Source organism: Euleptes europaea, chromosome 8, assembly GCF_029931775.1.
Source record: "Euleptes europaea isolate rEulEur1 chromosome 8, rEulEur1.hap1, whole genome shotgun sequence".
NCBI classification, from domain to species: Eukaryota; Metazoa; Chordata; class Lepidosauria; order Squamata; family Sphaerodactylidae; genus Euleptes; species Euleptes europaea.
Window position 1 is genome coordinate 46536899 of NC_079319.1, and position 22070 is coordinate 46558968.

Consider the following 22070-nt stretch of genomic DNA (forward strand, 5'->3'; position numbering starts at 1 on the left):
GTCGTGATGCAGAGGCAGGCAATGGCAACCCCCCTCTGAACATCTCTTCCCTTGTAAACCCTATGGGGTCACCATACGTCAGCTGTGACTTGATAGCACACAAAAAAAGTTAAGAGGAAGCACTGCCTTGATTCCTACCTGTGTGTCCTGCTGCAGCTCATGCTACAAAGACACACCCCAGTTTGATGATCCTCTTGGCAATAAATCAGGGAGAGGAGGCAGGTATCAGGAGGTAGTGGTGGTTTATTGAAGGGAAAGGCTCTGGACCTAGCTTAAGAGGGGGATGGGAAGCAGAGAGGAATTTCTGCTGGGGTGAGTGGGTTTCCTCAACCAAAATGACTTCTTCCCTAGCTTCTGAGCAGGGCTGGGCATCACTGTCTTGCTTGAGGGCTGTTAGCTAAAGTTAGGAATGTCGGGCACTGGGATGGCAGTGTCGCAATCCTTGCCTTTGAACAGAATGTACAACCCGCCCACTGCTGTGCACAATCATCTGTGGACTGAGGCCCATATGGTCCTACAGAAAATGCACAATAATAGCTGAAAACGCTGGTGTTTATGTGCAGTTACATTTTGCTTTGCTTTAACTGAACCCATTGTCTTGCAAGTACATTTCCCCCCCCCCTTGTCCTTGAATGTTGAGTTTTGATGAAACAAGGAGGCTATCTGCCAAAAGAAATCTCCTATAAATGGGTCTAGTTTGCTGGGTAGCAGTGGCAAATATGCTTTACAAATTCACAGAAGGGACCAGAAAAGCGGCATCTTGCAAAAAGTATATATGATGTAACATTTTGGCAAGAGCATAAGTAACTGCAAAGCAGTTTTGTTTGACCGTTACAGCTTTCCAGAATGTCTAAAAACTGTGAAAAGTTATTTTTAATATTACTATTTATGAAAACTAGAGTAGGTCAAACATTTGGCTTAGCTTTGTAGTCATTCAGTTAATTAATCTTTGAGTAAAGCATTGTATTTTTATTTTAAAGGTAACTTCATGAAAATATTTTCTCTGACTCTTGTCTCACACATGAAAACACATGTGAGTTGAGAGGATGTATCAAGGACATCTACTTGTTCATAAATTTGATAATTCATACACAGCTGCCATGTAACAGATCCTGATGCCTGAATACTAAGGTGGGAAGTTGTGCCATTTTCCTGACCCAAAACGGGTCTGGGGCATACTGTCTGTCCCACTGGAAGACAAGCTCATCGGTACCTGGACAGCCATCCAACTAGACCAGTACTGTCCCCAGAGCAGTTTGAGGGTCACTGAAACTCCTCCCAACCATGCTGCAGTTGCAGTCCAGGCCCTGGGTGTTTGGGGGGAAAGTTCCCCTTGTTCCTGACAACCTCAGGAATTTCATCTGAATTTCATCTGAATGGAGAGAGGTGTCCACTGGGGTGCCACAGGGTTCAATTCTGGGCCCAGTACTTTTCAATATTTTTATAAATGATCTGGATGAGGGTGTTGAGGGATTACCCATTAAATTTGCGGATGACACCAAATTGAAGGGAGCAGCAAACACACCAGAAGATAGATAGAATTAAATGAGATCTGAATACACTGGAAAAGTGGGGGGATGTGAACAAGATGCAATTCAACAAGGATAAGTGCAGAATTCTACATCTGGGAAACAAAAATGAGGGACATGCATACTGGATGGGAGATACACTTCTGGGTAGCAGTGTGTGTGAACAGGATCCTGGAATACAGGTGGACTGTAAGTTAAATATAAGCAGCCAGTGTGATACAGCGACAAAAAAAGCTAATGTGATCTTGGGGGGCATCAACAGGCATAACATCCAAATCGCAAGATGTCATAGTTCCGCTACACACTGCATTGGTCAGGCTGCACCTGGAGCCTCACTTCAAAAAGGATGTGGACAGAATCAAGTGGGTACAGAGGAGAGCGGCGAGGATGATCAGGGGCCTGGAGACCAAGACCTATGAGGAAAGGCTGAGGGAGTTGGGAATGTTCAGTCTGGAGAAGAGGAGATTGAGGGGGGACATGATTGCTCTCTTTAAGTATTTGAAAGGCTGTCACTTACAGGAGGGCAAGGAGCTGTTCCTGTTGGCAGCAGAGGATAGGAGTCGCAATAATGGGTTTAAATTGCAGGCAAAGAGGTACCAGCTGGATGTTCGGAATTTTTTTTACAGTAAGAGTTGTTTGACAGTAGAATCAGCTACCTAGGGAGGTGGTGAGCTCCCCCTCACGGGTGGTCTTTAAGCAGAGGCTGGACAAACACTTTTCAGGGATGCTCTAGACTGATCCTGCATTGAGCAGGGGGTTGGACTAGATTGCCTTATGGCCCCTTCCAACTCTATGATTCTGTGATTCTGACTGTCAACATTGAAGTTAGATCAGAAGAACCCTAACCCTATACATTTGAACAATACTATATAGTTCAGGCTTTAGCTATGCATAAATCTGGCTCCACTACCTCCCAAATTGCTCTGATCCAAAGCATGGAAGCCAATTTATGATCATTTTATACTAGTAGTGTGTTGTGCAAATGACTTCATTATGGTAGAAAGATACCACCAACACCCCCCAAAAAAGTGTAGTGGCAGCCAGAATTTGGGTCCAGGATTCAATACTGCCTGCTTTATTGCATACATAAATTCTCAATACATCACAGCCAAACTGAGAGCCTTTAGAACATGGATATGAACTCTAGTTTGCCAGCTGCTTCTACCTTACACTATCAGTCACATCAGTTTTGAAATACAAAGACTAGCATTTACAGGGCTCGAAGGCTGATAAAGCAACAATAAAGAAACATGCTTTATTTCTGTCTAAGGTACCAAAACAAACATTTACATGACTGTGTAAGAAACATGCTTTATTTCTGTCTAAGGTACCAAAACAAACACTTACATGACACAACCATTCTGCTTACAGGTTTATCCATGATTTATCCGTTAGGGAAGTGTCCATGGAGACACTGGAGACATCATGCTTGAACTAGAGAGATGCCCTCTGTATTGAGAGTGAAGCATCTTCAGGGTGAGGGGAAGCATTTGGGACCGCTTGGCTCAAAGAGAGTTTTGTTTTGGGTAACCGAGACACTGAGGAACAGTGGGTTGGCTCCAGACTAATTTTCTCCATCAGCAGCATGGAACTAACTTTCTTGCCTCGCCCCTCTCACTGAAGCCTACTGATCTCCACAAAATGCTATTCCTGGAGAAAGTTTGCAACAGGGAGGAGAAATCAGTGGAAAGTTGCCAATTTAGTTTGTTCACCAGTTTCTGTGTACTTGATTAAATGTAATGGGTTTTTTAACTGCCCAAAGAGTGACCAGTGTGTCATTAATGGAAGTGTTTACCAAAAAGGCACAAACATGTGAAGCTACCATATACTGAGACAGACCATTGGTCTACCAAGGTCAGTATTATCTACACTGCTGTCTCCAGTATAGTGATGGAGGGAAGGGTTATTTTTTTTGGGGGGGGGGAGTTGAGAGAGGGCATAGCTTTAGTTTCTGAGCTATCTGAGCTGTTGTGCTGCTGTTTGACTAAAGGAGTCAATAAATGGAGCACCTACACCACAATAACGTTAACTGCAGATTTAAAAAATGCTTACCTAATCAGATGCCCAGAGTGCATGTTATTTATTCAGTATACTGCTGATATATGGAGGAGTTAAAAAGTAGCTTATTCATCTCCAGTTGCAAACCTAACACTAAAAATTCAGATCTAGGAGTAACACAATCTTCACAACTGAGTATCAGGCAACTGGCAAGACCCCAACCCTGCTCAAATCCTGACACCCACCACAATAAGGCGATGCTACAAAAATCTGCCTACAGTCAGCCCTACCACCATGTTGCAAGTGCTCATGGGGCATGCACTGCAGACATTTTTGTGTCTACCATCTTATCTCAGGAAAGAAAAGGGTGGATTAAAAAAACGGGAAAATATCTAGTGGAGAAACACTGAATTAGCAGGTATCCCCTTCTTGTGACCTGAAGATGGCCTGTGGGAGATGAGTGGGGAGCTGCTCCGTTTCTAGTCCTCTCCTCCAACTTCCAACATGCAGATTTTCTTCTTGTTATCTCCAGCATCACTGCTCTGAGCCTAGTTTTGGCCTATAAATTCAATACATCAAATCAAATGGCGGTCATAAAGTTTTAAATCCAACCCTTCCATAAACTGAGCAGGTTAATGGAAGGGATCCTGGACACTTTCCCCAGGGGCCCTTTCTGACTCTTCATAAGCTGCTCCCAAGAGCCTGGAGACACAATGCAGCAAGCAGCAGCAAGAATAGGCAATTCCTGCCACTTCCTCCCCCTCCTCACTGCAACTGCCTATAGCACATTCCCAGCAATTTCTCAGCTGTCTCAAATGTCTCTGAAAAGGTGGCAAGTCAGTTTTTAAAATAAATAGATGTGAAAATCAAATTAACCCCAAGCAACAGAGATAAGATGGCAAAGTTCACATGAAAGCCAATTCAGCAGAATTCAAAATCTGGATACTGGTTTGATTGAACATTCAGTGCAGATAAGTTAAAAGAAAAAGCAAAGCCCATTTAATTTCTGCCTTGATCTGAAATCACAAGGAAACTTGAGAGAGAGAAGTGTCCCCAATTAGACAATCTTATTTCACAACTTCCATTCCTCTGCTAGAGTAAGAATACTCCACTGATTAAACATATTCATATAATTCATACCGTAATAATAATACAGTCCATAAATGGCTTTTATGCTAAAAGCTGGTAACATCAGCCTGCATACAGAGCCACTATTTTAAAAAGAAACCTGTGCTAGTGTCCTATAACAGAGGAACAGAACTTTTTCTTAACGCTAACATTATCTATGCATGAGGGAAGATAGGGCCATAACCCAGAGTTGCCGCTAGGCCTTGCTTCACCTGCATTGAGCCCTCCAACGTATAAATACAGCAGATGCAAGCAGTCTATTCCTAAGGTTGCCAGCTCCGGGTTGGGAAATCCTGGAGATTTGGGGGGTGGGGATGGAGCCTGAGGAGGCCAGGGTTAGGGGAGGGGAGGAGACTCCAGTGGGGTACAATGCCATAGAATCCAGCTTCCAAAGTGGCCATTTTCTCCAGGGAACTGATATCTGTTGCCTGGAGATCAGTTGTAATCCTAGAAGATCTCCAGCTTCCACCTGGAGGTTGGCAATCCTACTATGCACCTGGATTACTCACTGCAAACTTTTGCATACAACTTGGCAAGGCCTAGCGAGGCTCCAGTGCTTTCTAGAATATACTGGGTACCCTCAGATTTGGAAGGTCTGGTTCAAATACAATTGTGGTTCCAACTTCCACTTGAGCAGAACTCCCAAATCTGTGGCTCAAATTCCACATCTCAATTTCAGCAGCATTCCTACTAAAATTAAGTTAAATACAATCAGAAAAAAAATTGATTGGGATCATATCTAAAGTTGTGCTAAGGATCAGCCAGAAAGGTACATTGTTTACTCACCGAGAAGGTCCTTTCCGCTCTGAAGTAGAAGGGCACCTTGATCTTTGGGTGTTTCTCGCCCATTGCTAGGGGTAGGCAGGACTAAACTAACAACTTCCTGTCTCCTGGCGAGGAACACCTCCCTTCCAGTTATTCTACAGCAAGCTTAAGAGACAGGGTAAGGCACTCACAAACAAGGAGTACAAACAACAATAAACTGAACGATAAACTTAGAACCATTCTATATGTATTGCTACAATATTATTAGGCCAATCGAATCCGTAGGCCAGTTTGGTGTGCTTCAGTCCACCCTTGTAAGATGATGTTGCCATCTCCGGGTGGGCAAGATGTCCTTCTATTTCAGAGCAGAAAGGACCTTCTCGGTGAGTAAACAATGTACCTTTCCCACTCCGAAGGAAGGGCATCTTGATCTTTGGGATCTCCAAGAGCAATGAAATAACGGGTGGGAACTCAGTCCTTATTATCTTACACCACGTGCTGTAAAAGACGTCTGCCAAATGCCGCTTCGGCGGATGCCATAGTATTGATTCGATAATGTTTAATGAAGGTAGTAATGTTGGACCAAGTAGTCGTTTTACAGATCTCTTCAGTCAAGGCTTGTTTGAAAAATGCGGCCGACATGGCTGCGCTTCGCAGTGAATGGGCTGTGATCCCATTCAGAACTTGGAGACCACTGGCTAGGTAGGCTTCTCTGATGCATTGTCTAATGGATGTGCTGATAGACTGTCGGGACATGTGAAGTCCCTTGTTGGGTGCAGAAATGGAGATAAACATAAATTCCGTTCTCCTAATGGATTCAGTTCTAGATATATAAATATGAATAACTCTACGCAGGTCCAAGGTATGCCAACTCCGCTCTCCGGGAGTAGAAGGATTAGGACAAAAGGAAGAGAGGTGAAGTTCCTGAGACTGATGAAACCGGGAACCCCTTTGGGGGTCAATGAGGGATCAGTACGTAGCACGACTTTATCTTTGTGAAAGATACATAAGTCTTTGCGAATAGAGAGGGCACCCAATTCTGAAACCCTCCTGGCAGAGGTTATGGCAACTAAAAATAAGGTCTTCCTCCTTACTTATCGTAAGGGAACTTCTCTCATAGGTTCGAAGGGACTTTTGGTTAGAGCAGAAAGTACAGTGTTCAGTCTCCAGGTAGGGAAGCGGTGAGTCACCAGAGGGGTAGATTGAGCCACTCCTTTAATAAAAGCCTTAACCTGAGGGTGCGATGACAGAGGAATCCCATCAATATCCGGACAGACTGAGGCAATAGCAAGACACTTGCTTTCGTAAGGTTGCCGCTCTAAGGCCCTGCTGCGCACCATTCTGTAAAAAGTCTAGTAACTGAGGTAGCTTAGGAGAGACAGGGTTGATCGTCTTCTGGTGACACCACCTGGAGAAGGCTTTCCAGGTGTATTGATATATCCTTGTAGTAGAAGGACGTCTGGCTTTAAGGATGGTCCCCACCACCTCCACGGAAAGCCCAAGGGCTAAGAGCCTTACCCTTTCAACCTCCAAGCAGTCAATTAAAACCATCCAGGATCTGGATGAATCATTGGCCCCTGTTGAAGGAGATCCGAGGATGTCGGAATCTGCCAAGGTGCCCTGGTGGAGAGCTCCATGAGTGCCGGAAACCACAGCCAGCGTGCCAATTGGGGGCGATCAGGATGACTTCCGCTCTCTCCGCCCTTATCTTCCTGATGACTTTAGGAAGGATAGGCAGTGGTGGAAAGGCGTATAGGAGACCCGGAGGCCACTGAGTCAGAAGAGCGTCCACTTGCTCTGCTTCCGGATGGTAGAACCGGGAGAAGAACCTTTCCACCTGACGATTCTGGACTGAGGCGAACAGATCCACCGTGGGCGTTCCAAACCAGCTGGTGATGGCTTGAAAGACTTGAGTATTCAGCATCCATTCCCCTTCCTGGAGGGTCTGACGGCTTAACCAATCTGCCTGAGTGTTGTGGATGCCCCGTGCATGTTCTGCCCTCAGAGACAAAAGGTGTTTTTCTGCCCAGATCATGATGGCCGATGACTCCTGGTGCAGGCAAAAGGAGCGAGACCCACCCTGCTTGTTGATGTGGGCCTTGGTCGCCACATTGTCTGTCCTGATTAGCACGTTTGTTTCTGACAAGGTCGTGGAATTTGATGAGGGCTAGGCGTACTGCCCTGTGGGCATCTCTGATCCTGTCTGAACCTGGATAAGGTATGGTAGGATCGAAAGGACTGAGAGTATTGGCCAGGACTGGGTTCCTTTTTATGGGATTTAAGGATCGCTTTATTTTTATCCTTAATTTCGGAGAACATCTTATCTAGTCCCTCTCCAAATAACTTTCCACCCTTGTATGGGTGACCCATTAACATGGTCTTGGACCTGTACTCAGCCGACCATGGCCTTACCCATAGGGCCCTGCAAATGGCCGTATTGGAGGCGACCGCTCTAGCAGCGAAGATCACTGCGTCCAAGGAGGCATCGGCCTAAAGGAGGACGCCTTTAGCACTCGAGACAGGCCCTCGGCTATTTTTTTATCTGCGGTGGGTAGAAGTTGAGTGAGCTTCTTTATCCAGGCATTTGAAGCCCTAGCCATCAGTGCTATTGAGGTATTGGCCTGAATAGACAGTGCAGCTGCCTCATGCACCTTTCTGGAAAGAAATTCCATTTTCCTATCGAGCTGATCATTAATATAGCCCACTCCATCCTCTGCCAGGAAGTAAGAGGATTGAAGGGCAGAGATAGGAGCATCTACCACAGGCAATTCTAACATATCCATTGCATATGAGGCCATATCACATAGTTCTTGGCATTGCCAGAGAACTGTTTATTATGTAGGGGTTTGTCCCATTCAGCTCTAATAACTTTCTCAAAGTATTCTGGTAAGGGGACCTTAATAGTCAGGGCCTCACATTGTGGGAAATTTTCCTTGGAACCTTTACGTCTGGATTTAGGCTTAGATTCCTCAGGAGCTTCAGCTTCATCAGATAGGTCTAAAGCAAAAGAGGTCTTGGCCAAAAGAGGCTGGAAATCATCAGAGCAGAACAGCCGAGGCTGCTGTTTTTGAACAAGGGTGAGTTCTTTGTCTGAAACGAACTCTCCTTCCTCCTTATCATCAGCCCCAGAATCCCTATCCACAGGGTAGGTTTCATTTCTCTGCTCTTGGATAATTGGCACTGCTTTCATAGCTGCCTTAGTGGGCCACTGCCTAGAGGGAGCGCTTTGGCTGTAGCCAGGCACCTCCTGCATGGGTTCAGATATGACTGAGGACCCAGGGGAAGATGTCCAACTATATGAAAACCCTTGAGGAAGTGGCTGATGGAGTCTTTGAGGAGGGTAACCCTGCTGGAAGGGTAGGATAAGAGATTGGAACCTCTGAAAATGTCTTTCCATGGAGCACTCTATCATATTATGTACCTGTTCAAATGTGGGTTCTTGGGGGATCCCCCTTCCTTAGAAGGGTGGGTTACTTTACCCTCTGTAGGTATCCTGGGTTCCACATCCAAAAGCGCAGCAGAGGATCCGGCGGGGACCTTAGAGGTTGAAGCGGAACTCTGCTTAAGCTGGCGCTTGCGGCTGCCGCCTTTTTCCCCACCATTAGACTTTTCTTCAGCGATTTTCCAGCTGAAGTAGATGGCGGTGGAGATGACTTTCCGGTCTCCCTCTTTGATAGTCCGCCAGGGCGGGTAACGGCGGGAGCCCATTTTAAGGCCAATTCTTGATCTGCATCAGAAAGGAGCTCGATGTCCTCCGATGCAGCTTCTCCAGCAGCCATTTTGTTTTCCGCATCTTTCCCATGGCTTAGCTGTTTCTCCTACGGCTCAGCTGATGGTGGGCAGAGCCGGGAGCTTAAATTTAAAAAACAAACGTACCCAAACGAGAGGGAGGGTAGGGAGGGAAAACAATTGGATACAGCAAGGTAAGGAAAAGAATCTATTCTAACCTAATTTCACTAGACCTAGGCAGCAGCTATGGCTGCAACCCTCTCACCCCAGCGAAGGCAAGAGAAGAACTGGGAGGTGTTCCTCGCCAGGAGACAGGAAGTTGTTAGTTTAATCCTCAATACCCCTAGCAATGGGTGAGAAACACCCAAAGATCAAGATGCCCTTCCTTCAGACCGGGAAACTTGTCAATATCAGGACTTAACCCAGAGACATGTTCAGTAGCAAGAGGCTTGCCTGAGGTATATCAGGAATTACGAAAAAAGTGTCTGCCCAGCAAATTCTTCTACCATCTGAACTGGTTTTAACATTGGATGTTTGAATAGCATATCTGACAACTCAATTATGTTTCTCCTAGGGTCACATTCTGTGTCACTTTGGGGTTTAACGCATGGCCAATTTGTCTCACCTTTGTGCCTTAAAAGTAGCGAATTCCCGTGGTCTAAACGCATGACCGTCCAAGGGCAGCACATCGGACCCACCTTAGGTGCGATTTAAGCAACAACAACAACAAAAAAGGGTTAAACAATCCCTGGTTTCTAGTGATCTTTTCGGTGCTAAACCGCTACTTTTTTTAAATTTCACTACATTACTGGAACGCCAGCGTACATGTAATCACACAACTAGCCCGCTACTAACCTCCTTTTGTTCAAGCTCCCGGAACGCTGGTGTCCCAAGAAAAAAAAGGGGGAGAATCGGCCTTTGATTGGATAACCCCTCAGCCAATCCTTGGGCAATGACACGGCGGTCACTCCACTACTATCCCACATTATATGGGTGGCTCAAACGCAAGGGGAGCCTCCAGCAGCTACTTGCTTCGGACTTATAGTGGGATGGACTAGCATCATGCGTTTGACTATCCTGTCTCGGAATAAAATATTGTGAGATAAGGGAGGAGCGAACCAAGAACATTCTTCCCATGCATTAATCCCCTTTATGGTCTGTGCCCTCATATAGCACCAATTTATTTTCCTTTTTTCCCACGGAGAAAACAAGGGTGTCACTTTTTACTGATACAAATACTACTTTGTTTTTAAACTTGCAATTTATCATTCATAGTTCATAAAGCACCATCCTGGATTCCACCCTAATACAGTTAGGGCAAGAGGAAAAGGCTGTTTACAGCATATGTAGATGCACCACTCTCAAGTTCTGAGTCCTTGTTAAATAATTAGGTAGGCAGAGTTCAGAATAGAGTCCCCTGTGCTTTTTGACAGCCTGCTGCAACAATTTCGAGCTAGGTGATCTCAGCTCTACTGTGTCTAAATTTAGTCTGCAACTCTATTAACGCTGAGAAAATGAAAGCTGGAAACCCTCCCTGGCCATACAAAAGACCTAAAATTCTTAGATCTGGGTGTGGTCATGTTGTCACTGGGAAATTAAATTTTGGTTTCCAGGAAAATAGGGCTGGGTTTTGTTAACAAATGTGAGAAATTTTTCTGCAAATGTATACAGTTCAGCGTATTCCTAGTTCCATGTCAGAATGTTCTCATAAAGGCACACACAGGAATGCAACAGTTCAGCTCCAAATAAATACACTGAGTTATATCTTCAGTGGCTGTTCACACTTGCCCACAGAAAACTGTTCCATTCAACTATGATCTACAGATACTGTACATGCCTACATGTCCCCTATCACCAAGCAATACCTATCAGGTCACTACCTAACAGAATCTACAATAAAACGGTGTTAAAAGACAAAATTAGAATTACTCAGCCTCATACTACAAACCAAGATACCTGCATATTACACATTACTAGAGATTGTGTCAAAACTCATAGCCATTGGGCTCAAAATTTGAGCTTTGCTTGCTGAGAGTTCTTCTCTGCTATATGTGACCATACACCCAAACCAGAGAAGAACTTCCTTCTCTCTCTGCACTTTTGTACTCTGTACTCTGTTGAGGTTGTGACCAACTAATGGGCACACAAACAGAACTAGCGGCTGCCTCTGCCTTCCCTGGCAGATTGGGACACAACTTCAGCAGTGTCCATGGTGCACCCTGGGAAATGTACCCACATGGGGTGCCTGTTCACTTAGATTTCAGAACCCCCGGGACATTACATTTCTCAGAGTGCATTTTAGGTTTCAAGGCAGAGAAGATGTCTGCTCCTTGAAAGACTCCTGCTAACTCCTTAATCCCTTCCTTTAATCGTTATCCATCGTTCCATCACCACAGCAGCTGATTCATACACCATGTTTTGTTAGCTTGCTTCTAGTTATCACAATTGGCTACAACCAGAGAGTGGAGTCCTAATGCGTGTTCAGGTCATGAGAAATGTTTCTAGATACCATAAACGGAGCAGTTGGTCAAGGAGCCAACGAGAGGGGAGGCCACCCTGGACTCCGTCCCTAGCAGGTACTGGTGTGAGATCCAAGTGTTGTTGCATCAGCTAGGAACAGTGATTGCAGTAGTACTATGTATAGCATTTGTGCGTAAAGGTTGGCCAAAAAAGATCACCACAACCACATTCGATTCCAAAACAGGAAGCTTCTGAGAAATTAGGGGATTAGTCAAAAGAAAGCTGAAAGGGAGTATCAAATCCCTTCAGAACGCTTGGAAATTATTTCAATCCACAATAACAGAGTTTCAGTTAGAATGTCAGTGTGTGGTATGGGGGGGGGGGCTGGGTTAAGCACTGCTTCTACTACTCATCACTCCTCCCATGGGTGGTCCCCTGCCCTGCCCTGCCTTGAAGCAGCAGGAACTTCTCCACAATGGTGGCCAAACGTGTAGCAGAGACAAATATACAGATATCACGGAATTCTCCGCCCACCCTGTTTTAACTTGTTTTTTTAAATTTGAGAAACAGAGGTAATGCTGTATAGAAATAACACAATACCTTTAAAGAACCTTAAAAAAACCCACCTACTTTAAAAAAAAAAACACCTCCTTGTATTTGCAGAGCCTCCATTGATCCCCTCTGCCTTCCCTCTGCCCCAAAGGCAGGCAATTCTTTTCTATGCTGATTTCTGCAAGGGACCAGCCCCTTGTGGTCATCAGGAAATGAACACATATCTATACCAGCCAGCCTTTTAGCTTCACACTATTAACTCTGCCAATTAAAACCCTCCCTAAATAAAGGTTGGATTTCACAATATTCTAAGCAAAGATTCTGCAACCCAGAAACAGCTAAGTTCATATGTGCGCCTCACATGAAAAGAGAGAAAGAAGGCAACAAAGAGATTTCAAGAGATTTCAGCTACAAGCAGGCCATTCAATAATACTTCGAACATTTTGGATTTGCTATGATGATCTGATTTATTCGTTTATCTTTTACTTTAAAAATCAGTGGTCCATGAAGCCTCTTCAGGCTTCATGCATTCGTAACATCAGTCCCCATAAAAATCTGCATTTATAAAGGACTTCAAAGAGCAAGAGTATATAGGGAGCATTCCAATATTTAGGAGCAACTAGACTGCATACAGGAGGGAAGGCAGCATGGTACAGCCCGATCTCGTCAGATTTTGGAAGCTAAGCAGGGTCAGCCCTGGTTAGTATGTGGATGGGAGATCAACAAAGAATACCAGGGTTGCTATGCAGAGGAAGGTACTGGCAAACCACCTCTGTTAGTCTCTTGCCATGAAAACCCCATAAGGGGTCGCCATAAGTTGGCTGCGACTTGACGGCACTTTACACACACCCAGACTGCATACAATGCCTCACTTTGGGAGCATTTGCAATTAATTTGAAAACACCCACCTCAGCCATTCTGAAGGCATCTGACTGCTCCCCCTATTTACAGAAGTGGGGGGTCTTGTTTGTCCAAATCTCCGTTTTATTATTGTTAGCTAGAATTTAAAAACCCTGATCTGGATGGCCCAGACTAGCCTTATCTTGGAAGCTAAGCAGAGGGCCCTGGTCAGTATTTAGATGGGAGACCACCAAGGAAGTCCAGGGTCACTGAGCAGAGGCAGGCAACCACAAACTCTCTTGAAAACTCTACGGGGTTGACATAAGTTGGCTGCAACTTGATGGCACTTTCCACCACCGTGACAACTTAAAAATAACTTTTTCTATGCTGCATACACATCATCTAGCAAGAACAATATTCAGCAGTGTACATCTCTTCCCCAGAGCACCTACTTATATTACAGCTTGGAGATTGTACAGAATGTGTTTACCTTCTCCAACTCTCAGTGCAAAGAAGACCTCATCTCTCTGGAATGACTGGTATATGAGCCAGAAGACTGGACAGGGGAGGGTGTTAATGGTGATTAACACTCGAATAGAGGCAAGCTAGTCAAGTCAATATTTGTGCACACTTGACTATGTGGGGACCCACAGAAAATGAGGCTGAAAGGGAGACGGCACCCGCCAGTACTTGTTGCAACTGCCTCACAGAGTTGTTTCCACAGTTTCACCGCTGCTAATGACACATGCTTCAAGAACACCAAGTTGCAGCAAGGGAAGTTGACATCCCCTCGAATTGAAGTGTTGTGCTCAAAGCTCTGCTTCATGGTGCTCATCCCCAGCAGAGTTAATTTTTCCATACTCAGCCAAAAGTTATGGTTTACGAAGTTTTAGTCATTTAGAAAATAAGTCCTCAGCACATTCCGTAGCAGTTGCCTCCTGAATCATTAAGGGCTTAAACGCACAATGCGGTATCCAGCGATGCCACTAAAACAGCCTTCTCATGAGGACTGATCTCCCTCTTCACAATGACACTTGGAAGTCTTTGTCACATGGATTGGAGCTACCACAGGTGGAAAAATCAACTTCTATGGGGACGCCTTCCATGAAAAGGCTGTAAGATGTGCCTTGACTGGCTCTGATTGATTGAAAGAGTGAAAAGATGGGAAAGAAAGCTGACTGAAGTTCTCTGCTTACTGTCTTAGGAACGGCAGGTGCAGACATTTTTTCAAACTGTGGAAATGTTAAGCATTCCTGTAAATCTTTAGTCACTTCTCATTTATAAATTAAATTTCATTCTGAATATTGTTAACCCACAATTAGTTCTCTAATTTAAAACACCCAAAGATTAGTAGAGAGAGCAGGGGTGCTTCCACAAAGAGGCAGCTTGGTGTAGTCATTAAGAGTGCTGGACTAGTATCTGGAAGACCCAGGTTCAAATACCCACTCGAGCCATGGAAGCTTGCTGTGTGACCTTGAGCCAGTCACACTCTCTCAGCCTTACCTACCTCACAGGGTTGTTGTGAGGATAAAATGGAGGAGAATTATATAAGCCTCTTTGGGTTTTCATTTGGAAGAAAGGTGGGGTACAAATGAATTTTTTAAATATCACTCTACCAGCTTTAAATGACTAAGTTGTGCCCTCTAGTCTCTCACTTCCCAATATAGCCTCTGGAGATTGCTTAAAAAATAACTTGGGGTGTGTTACATGCATGTAACTTCTGATTTGGTTCTTAGTCAAACTTTATTGAATAAAGGGGGCAGGGGGGGCAAAATCATTAAGCAGTTTTAAAAGAAAAAAAGAGACGAGCGGTTTGTCAGTTCTCCCTTTGCCCCACTGCACAGTAATCTTTTAAGATATCTTGTGTTAGCAGTGACTAGCTGCTTCCATATATTAGATCAACTATTTCACTCAGATGTCAAAACAATCATACTTCAATCTGTTCATGATGAGAATGAGCCTCTAAGATCAACAGGCTCACGTGACTGCTTCCCCCTAATCCGTTCCCTCATGTGTGGGCACAGGCTGAAAACTTCATGGTTTAAAACAAATCTGCTTCCCAGTCAAGCACAATAACTGTGGTTATTTTCTTGCCTTAGAAACTAGAGTCCTGTTCACAAATCACAGTGAATGCACTTCAATCTGTGTACACTTGATTTTTCTTAATATATTCACTGTGTAATTCTCTTGTTTACACTCAATCCATGTACAGCTGAACATGTGATTCAAATTCCACACTTATCCAGGTACCGCTCCCCAGTTTCATTTGTAAAGTGAATGAATGTGCTTTGGCTCCTTCTTGCAAACATGTATGCATGTACATATAGGAGGTACATGCATTCACATGTGAATGGGGAGCTAAAGGCAACACAAAAAATGTCTTTCCATGAGCAGAAGGCACATCCACATGCATAAGGAGTGGTCTGTCATTGACACACACAACCTGAGGTAGTGACAGGAGTGAGAATTGGGCTAGAGAGGGCCCATTCTCGAGTCCCAAAGGGGAATTAGTCTCTGAGGTAGAGCTACTTCTCCAGAGTCCTGCTCAAGGCAGCTCAAATAATAAAATCGTAAGAACAAGAAAACATTAAACATTGTAACTATGAAAGATAGGGATAAAGACAGCAAAAGAACAGCAAAGCATAAAAGCAGTATCCATAAGACAACAGCAAAACATTTTAGCGGAGAACATAAAGCAGCAGCTGTAAAACTGCTCTTAGGCTAGAGTTAGACCATAAGAACAATAAAAAAGGATAATCCTGTAATTAAAGGTCCACGTGAAAGTTTCTTAGGAAACACAGAAAGACACATATGCCTATCAACTGCTAACACTGAACTTTTATTCTCTCTTCTAGGTACACGTAGGGAGGACTGTAATGTCTTGCTCAACAGCACTGACTCGTGGAAGCTTCTGGACCCTGGCTGCAGACCTACTCCTCTTCGTGTAAACCAGGCCACAGGAAGATGGCGTTCTGTCAAGGCAGTCTCCCCCCCCACAGCCTCTCCCCTTCTCGCCACTTGCCACACTGTCTTCTGATGTCCCCCACAGGTGCTCGCCCTTGCCCATCAGTGACTCTGCCTCTCCTCCCTCTGCCCATCCATTTCTACTTCCGTGTGGGCAGAGGGAGTCCAGAGGGTTCCCTGTCATGCAGGTGGGCCTGGTCCAGTGGCCAGCACCACACAACTGGGCTACAGTTTTCCTAGGTAAAGGCTGCCCGGGGTGTGTGTGTGTGTGTGTGTGTGTGTAAGCTTAAGAGGAAATAAAGGTAGGTTGTTGGGTGGGAAGGAGATAGGGTTGCCAACCCCAGGTTAGTAAATTTCTGGAGATTTGGGGGATGGAGATGGGAGGAGGGGTTGAGGAGGGGGGACCACAGAGGGGTATAATGCCATAGCCTCCATCCTCCAAAGCAGCCCTTTCCTCTAGGAGGACTAGGGCTGCCAACCTCCAGGTGGGTGTGTGCTGTACAAAGAGGCAGCACGAGGCTCAAAATAATAAACATCAATATCAAAAAACAACAATTGTGTTTGTCTTACTGTCAAATGTATTGAAAAGAGACCACCAAAACAAATGAAAAGTGTGTCAAAAAACACACACACACAATAGCCTCGCAGGGCTTAAGGCAGTGCCAAAAGGCTGAAAATATAGGAAAGCCGAACAGCTAAACAAAAATGAAGCCTCCCGGGCTGAATATAAACCAAAAAAGATATGGTTATAAGCAATACACAACAATAGTGGTGGTTGTAAACAATACACAACAATGGTGGTATTACAATCACAATAGTAACAAAACAAAAATGCGGTCCAAGGTGGGTCCGTCGCAAAGACGCGTTTCGAATCTTCTTCAGTTTGCCGACCCTGAGGATTTAAAGGGACCATACCTTTCTTAGGAAACAGACATTTCATGTTATGAAACAACACTATTAACAACAATGTTTTTCTAAGCAATTTTAAGAAATTAAAGGCTTTAAAGGCTTACCAACCACTCTTAGAGGTGGGGGCTGGAGATCACCCAGAATTACAACTCTCTCCAGATGAGAGAAATGAGATGACTCCCGCAAGTGTGTGAGTTCCCACTTGTACATCACTAAACTTAACATTTATTTATATAATATCTTTCAAATTACAAAACCAGTCTCTCTCTAAGGAAAACACTAGACACCTTTTTAAACACATGTTTTAGCAGCTTCTTTTGCCTGTCCTCGACAATGAGCTAATAAAGGAGGAGAAAGGGAAAGAACTGCTCAAATTATTTTTTATTTGAAAGAAGCACGCAAGCAATCTGAAGCATAGTTAGTCCTGATCACATATCGTCCATGCCATTTTATTTCTATCTAACAAACTGAAGCCACAACAAAATATTTCTGAATACAACTTCTTAAAAGTAACATAATAATCCAAGCACGAAACCATGCTTTCTTTCCTGTAAGCTACACCCTAGTAAATCACAACCTGCCAAAGCACATATTACTTCTGAATAGATTTCTCTTGTCTCCAGCAGCCCAATTTAGAGGACCTCCTTTATCTTCACATCATAAGGGAACCACTCAGAGCAAATGTCACATGTGCAGAAAAAAAAATAAGAAAAAACGTCTAGTATGTATTAGAAAGACCTTGAAGCCATGTAATAATGATTGCTTAAAACCCATTACGTCCCTTCTCATTTCACATCATTACTCTTGTGAGCTTTTTATATCCCATAAAATGGCTGCCAGGCAACCTGAATACCGCAGCAGATTTTTATTCATCTAGGCTTACACTGGAGACTTGCTATTACAGTATTCAGCTTCTTGAACTCCCACTTAGTATTTTGTTTATTTCCTCTGCGCAGTCATTTAAAACTTCTGCAACCTGCTGTATGAAGGTTGCTCCAAATTTTCTTGTATTTTGCTCACAAACCACATCACCCTTTTGCAATTTCGATCTCTTTCAAATGTTCCTTTTCCAGTGCGGATGCAGGAACTCCTTCATTTGTCACAGAACATCTAAGGACTTCTGTCCACTTGAGTTGATGCGGCAAAGCAAACAACCAGCGCATCTTCCAAGGGGCTGGGCACAGCACAAGTGGCTTTAACTGTGTTGTCACAACAAACCAAACAAGAAGAAGTCACAACAGGAGCTACTGCGCCACATGAGGAAGAAAATGAAGCGGTCTTGTACACAAAAACATTTAGAAGAGGCTTGGAAATAAGGAGCTGATTATATCAATGCCAGGGGTCTATCCAGGCCCCTGTTAACTCAACCACCTTAACCACACATTACCTGAAAGCCTTGGATCCATATGTCTGGATCACTCACCCTTCTGTTACATGGGAATCGTTAAGTAAAGCAGTTTTGGGCTAAACCTGAGTGAAGTATAGACCCACACTAAATATCAAAATTTGAAATATAATAGGGTCAGTCTGAATTTTTGTGTCACTGCCCCCCCCCCAAATAGAATCTGCAATAACAAGATGCCCATGGAGATGCTAGGAAATTTTAAGATGCTTAAAAACAAGCAGCATCTGGTAAAAACAGGATAAAATAATATCTAAGCGAAAACATTCAGGTAAGTATAAATATATGATTGAAATGCCATGGTTAAAGAACATACCTTTTAAAGTTGTGGCTTACCTGAACACAGTTGTTCGACTTTTGTGTAGTTTAAAGCTACTATATCATTCACCCATGCAATGATGTCATGTCTGCTCATAGTTTCTTGGGTTATAGAGGTAGAATACACGTTGACCGCCATTCCCCAACTGCAAAATAAAACAGGTAGGTAAGATGTGTGTTGAACATAGATATATTTTAAACAGACAGCCAAGCTGTGATCTATGATGATATGATTAAACCATACCTGAGTTTCTCCAAGTTCAGTGTAGCCCTTCTTCAATATTAATGAAATAATGAGGCCTTCTGAAGGTCTCTCATTTAGAAAAAAAGTTCTGAAAGACCCCCCCACCCAAAAAACAGTGCCAGCCTTGTGCTTTTCTGCAGGAAGACCCATGGGAGAGATTGTTCAGCTGTACCCTCAGGTTATAGAGCTCCTTCCCCATGGAGGCAACAGTGGAACCATTTCTTCAGGCCTGGAGGCCTCTGAATTGGATTCATAAGGATAGCACCTGCTGCTCGTTGAGAACCTTGTGGGTTCATCCTGTGTTGTATTGTTTGGCAATTTTAATCAATCTGTGGAGATTGTACGCATTTAATATGAATTGGTTTTAATTTTGTACACGTCCTTGAACACCTCAGGGTAGAAAGGCAGTTGACATATACCCTAAACTAAATATTTGCAGGATATTAGTTTCTATGCAAAGCACCCAAGATTCAATTTGTTAGGTAAACATTTTAGGAACAATCATCTATGGAGATGATTCTAAATTGTTTTTATCATGTTTATATAGATGTTGTATAACTAATACCAATAAAGGTTTCGTATTCAGAGCAATCATCTGATCAAAAAGTGATTTGGTCACTCTTTGCAGGTTTTCCAACTAGGGTAAAATTAGGTCATTTATGCATGGGAGTTTTACCTGCGGTTCGTTGCTGGCTAGACTCACACTTTCCAGTTGGGAATCTTTGCACCAGCAGTCTCCAAGCTCAAATCAAGTCCTGCCCCTTTAAATGCTGCTTTGTAATTGGCTTACTTCACAGTGCTCACTGTGAGAGAAGAGTCCCCACCCCAAAACCCAATTGCCAAATAAAAAAGAATTTTAAGAACAAAAAACGGAGCAATCTGAAAGAAGGGGTGGGGGAGAAATCCAAGCCTCGGTTTTAAAAAGCCTTTCTTTTGCTCAGAACGAGCCGCGAGGAAACAGGAAGCATTTGAATCCCTGCCTCTTTACATGCTGCTTTGTGATTGGCTGTGAGAGAAGCCAATCTTCCTGTGGCCCATGCTTTGCCTTCTGCATGGAGATTTCAGCTGGGCTGAGCTCAGGGCAGACAGAAGAATCGGGTTAACAGAGGAATGGGAAGACCCAAACATTGCGAGGGTTGGCAGCAAGGTCATTTCTAATGGATGGAAAAGAACTCCAAGGAACAACCGAATCAGACAGTGGGTGAATGTGAGTTCAAGTACCCATGCATAAATGACCTTAGTGTGTCAACCATAACCCCCTCCCACTTTTCCTAGAGAAAGGCAAGTTCTACTTTATTTTATTTTATGATCACTGACCTCTACTGTCTGACTAGAGATTGGGATTGGGGAGTTCTCTCCTTTGACTTCCTCACTACATTAGAGAATCAGCAAGAAAACAAGATGCAAGGCTGTTATGGTTCTCTGGCTCTCAGACCACTGGGTATTAGTCATCCTGCTGAACTCACGGCAGCCCTGCCTGGGTGACTGTTCTGGGCTGTAGTTGTTCCACTTAGGGCCCTTGGGTAGGGCCTGTCTACCCAAGGGATAGATGGCTGCAGTTCTTAAAGTTATGGCCACAGTTCAACTCTATAAATCTATCCTTGGTGTCCCATTTAATTCCTGTTCCAGTTTCTTAGCAAAATTATCATGGTATGGCACAGGGGTCCAGATTCTAAGACAGGAGATTCAAGGATTAAAATACTGCTGATTCATGATGTTTACTGTCATTGATAAAGTGCTCTCATTCACTGTCTGTCTCAGCCCAAACAGTTTTGCAAAACAAGAATATATCAACTGCAAGCAAACCTGGATCCTAGTGTAAGACATTAGGGCAGTTCAAATACCGAAGAACTTGAGGCTCGCTGGAATTCAACAATTTCAAGGATGGAGAAAGCAATGCGCAAATTGTAGAGAGGGAGTGATATAATAATAATGCGGATGTTAGTTAAATAGACAAATAGGGTATTATTTGATTAAATGCTACCGGTATTTTAGTTATGTTAGCGTTGTTTTAGTTTGTTTTTAAAATAATTTGTATCACCAGCATTTGATTTTTTAAGTAATGTTATATCTAGGGTTTTTTTCTTTTTTTCTTTTATTGTAAGATTAAATGTTTCTAATAAATTAAAAAAACACACACACATTAGGGCAGTTCATTGCACTTCCCAAAACATGAACACATCGGCAAATTTGACAGAGGACTCTTCCCAGAATTTGTTTTTGGAGCCCCCCTTTCCTTCCAAAACCAAACCACATACAACAGCAACAACACAGAACTCTCAAGAACATCTCAGAATGTCAGTAAACAGAGCTGCTGCTAGTCTGAGTAGACAATACTGACTTTGATGGACCAAGGGTCTGATTCAGTATAAGACCGCTTCATGTGTACTTGAACAATAAAATCAGAATAAAATGTATACCATAAGAAAAGTAATAGCAATATGCATGCCTATACATATCCCTAAATGAAAGGACTTTTACCTGTCAAGGATAACAGGATTGGACCCTGGCAGACGTCCTTGAGAAGAATTCTACAACCATTATTGTAGTTATAATTTGCTCTGGACTTTCTTGGTTGAAGTACTACAGTTGTAAAATTCTTTTTAATATTACTAATGGAGGACTCAAAGAGATTCCAAGGTTGGACTTTTCCCATTGATATCAAAGGGTCTGGGCCAATAAATGGGAGAAACCACTCTCAGTTCACAAGTGAAGCACAGAACAAGCCCAATGAAAGTGTCTTTGCAGTTAGATAGTAACTTGTTTTTGTTGTTGTTTTACTTTAGAAAACAATGATGCAAACTAGGAGGCAGTGGTAGGATGCTGTCCAGCAATAACCATGACAACGGATTAGATGGCCAAAAGGCAGAAAACCCCTGAACTCTGCCAGATATTTTCTCAGGGATCTCTCACTTTCTAATGATGGAGCCTGTGCAGATCCCAGCAGTGCCAGCAAGAAATTGGAAGTCACTGGAGAAAATCACTGCAGCTTTTCTTTTGTTCTCATGTTTGCAAGCTGCTGCTCAGGAACAGAGCAGGAATTCTGCTTCCATCTAGGAGACAGAGTGATTAAAACAGAGAGGCATGCTCCTCTCAGGGAAAAACTATCCATTTTGTTCCTGCATCCTGGCTGGAAGATGATTGAACCTATTACTTCCTGGCTTCTTACCTCTTAAGAATTATTAGCGTGAAGAAGAGATGCTCAATTTCACAATAATGTTGCACTTTATAT

General features: G+C 43.6%; 1 protein-coding gene across 3 annotated transcripts in view; it reads right to left on the reverse strand.

Annotated features, from left to right (window-relative positions):
* Positions 1-22070, reverse strand: part of MAPRE2 (microtubule associated protein RP/EB family member 2) — a 73102-nt gene that overhangs the window by 17633 nt on the left and 33399 nt on the right. For 2 of the 3 annotated variants that reach the window (XM_056854381.1, XM_056854380.1), the window contains exon 2: positions 18613-18740. The exons of the other annotated variant lie outside the window; for it this stretch is intronic. In XM_056854381.1, coding sequence (XP_056710359.1) covers positions 18613-18733 — 121 coding nt within the window. In that variant the 5' untranslated portion in view covers positions 18734-18740. The remainder of the gene's footprint in view (positions 1-18612; positions 18741-22070) is intronic. 3 annotated transcript variants of the gene reach the window in all.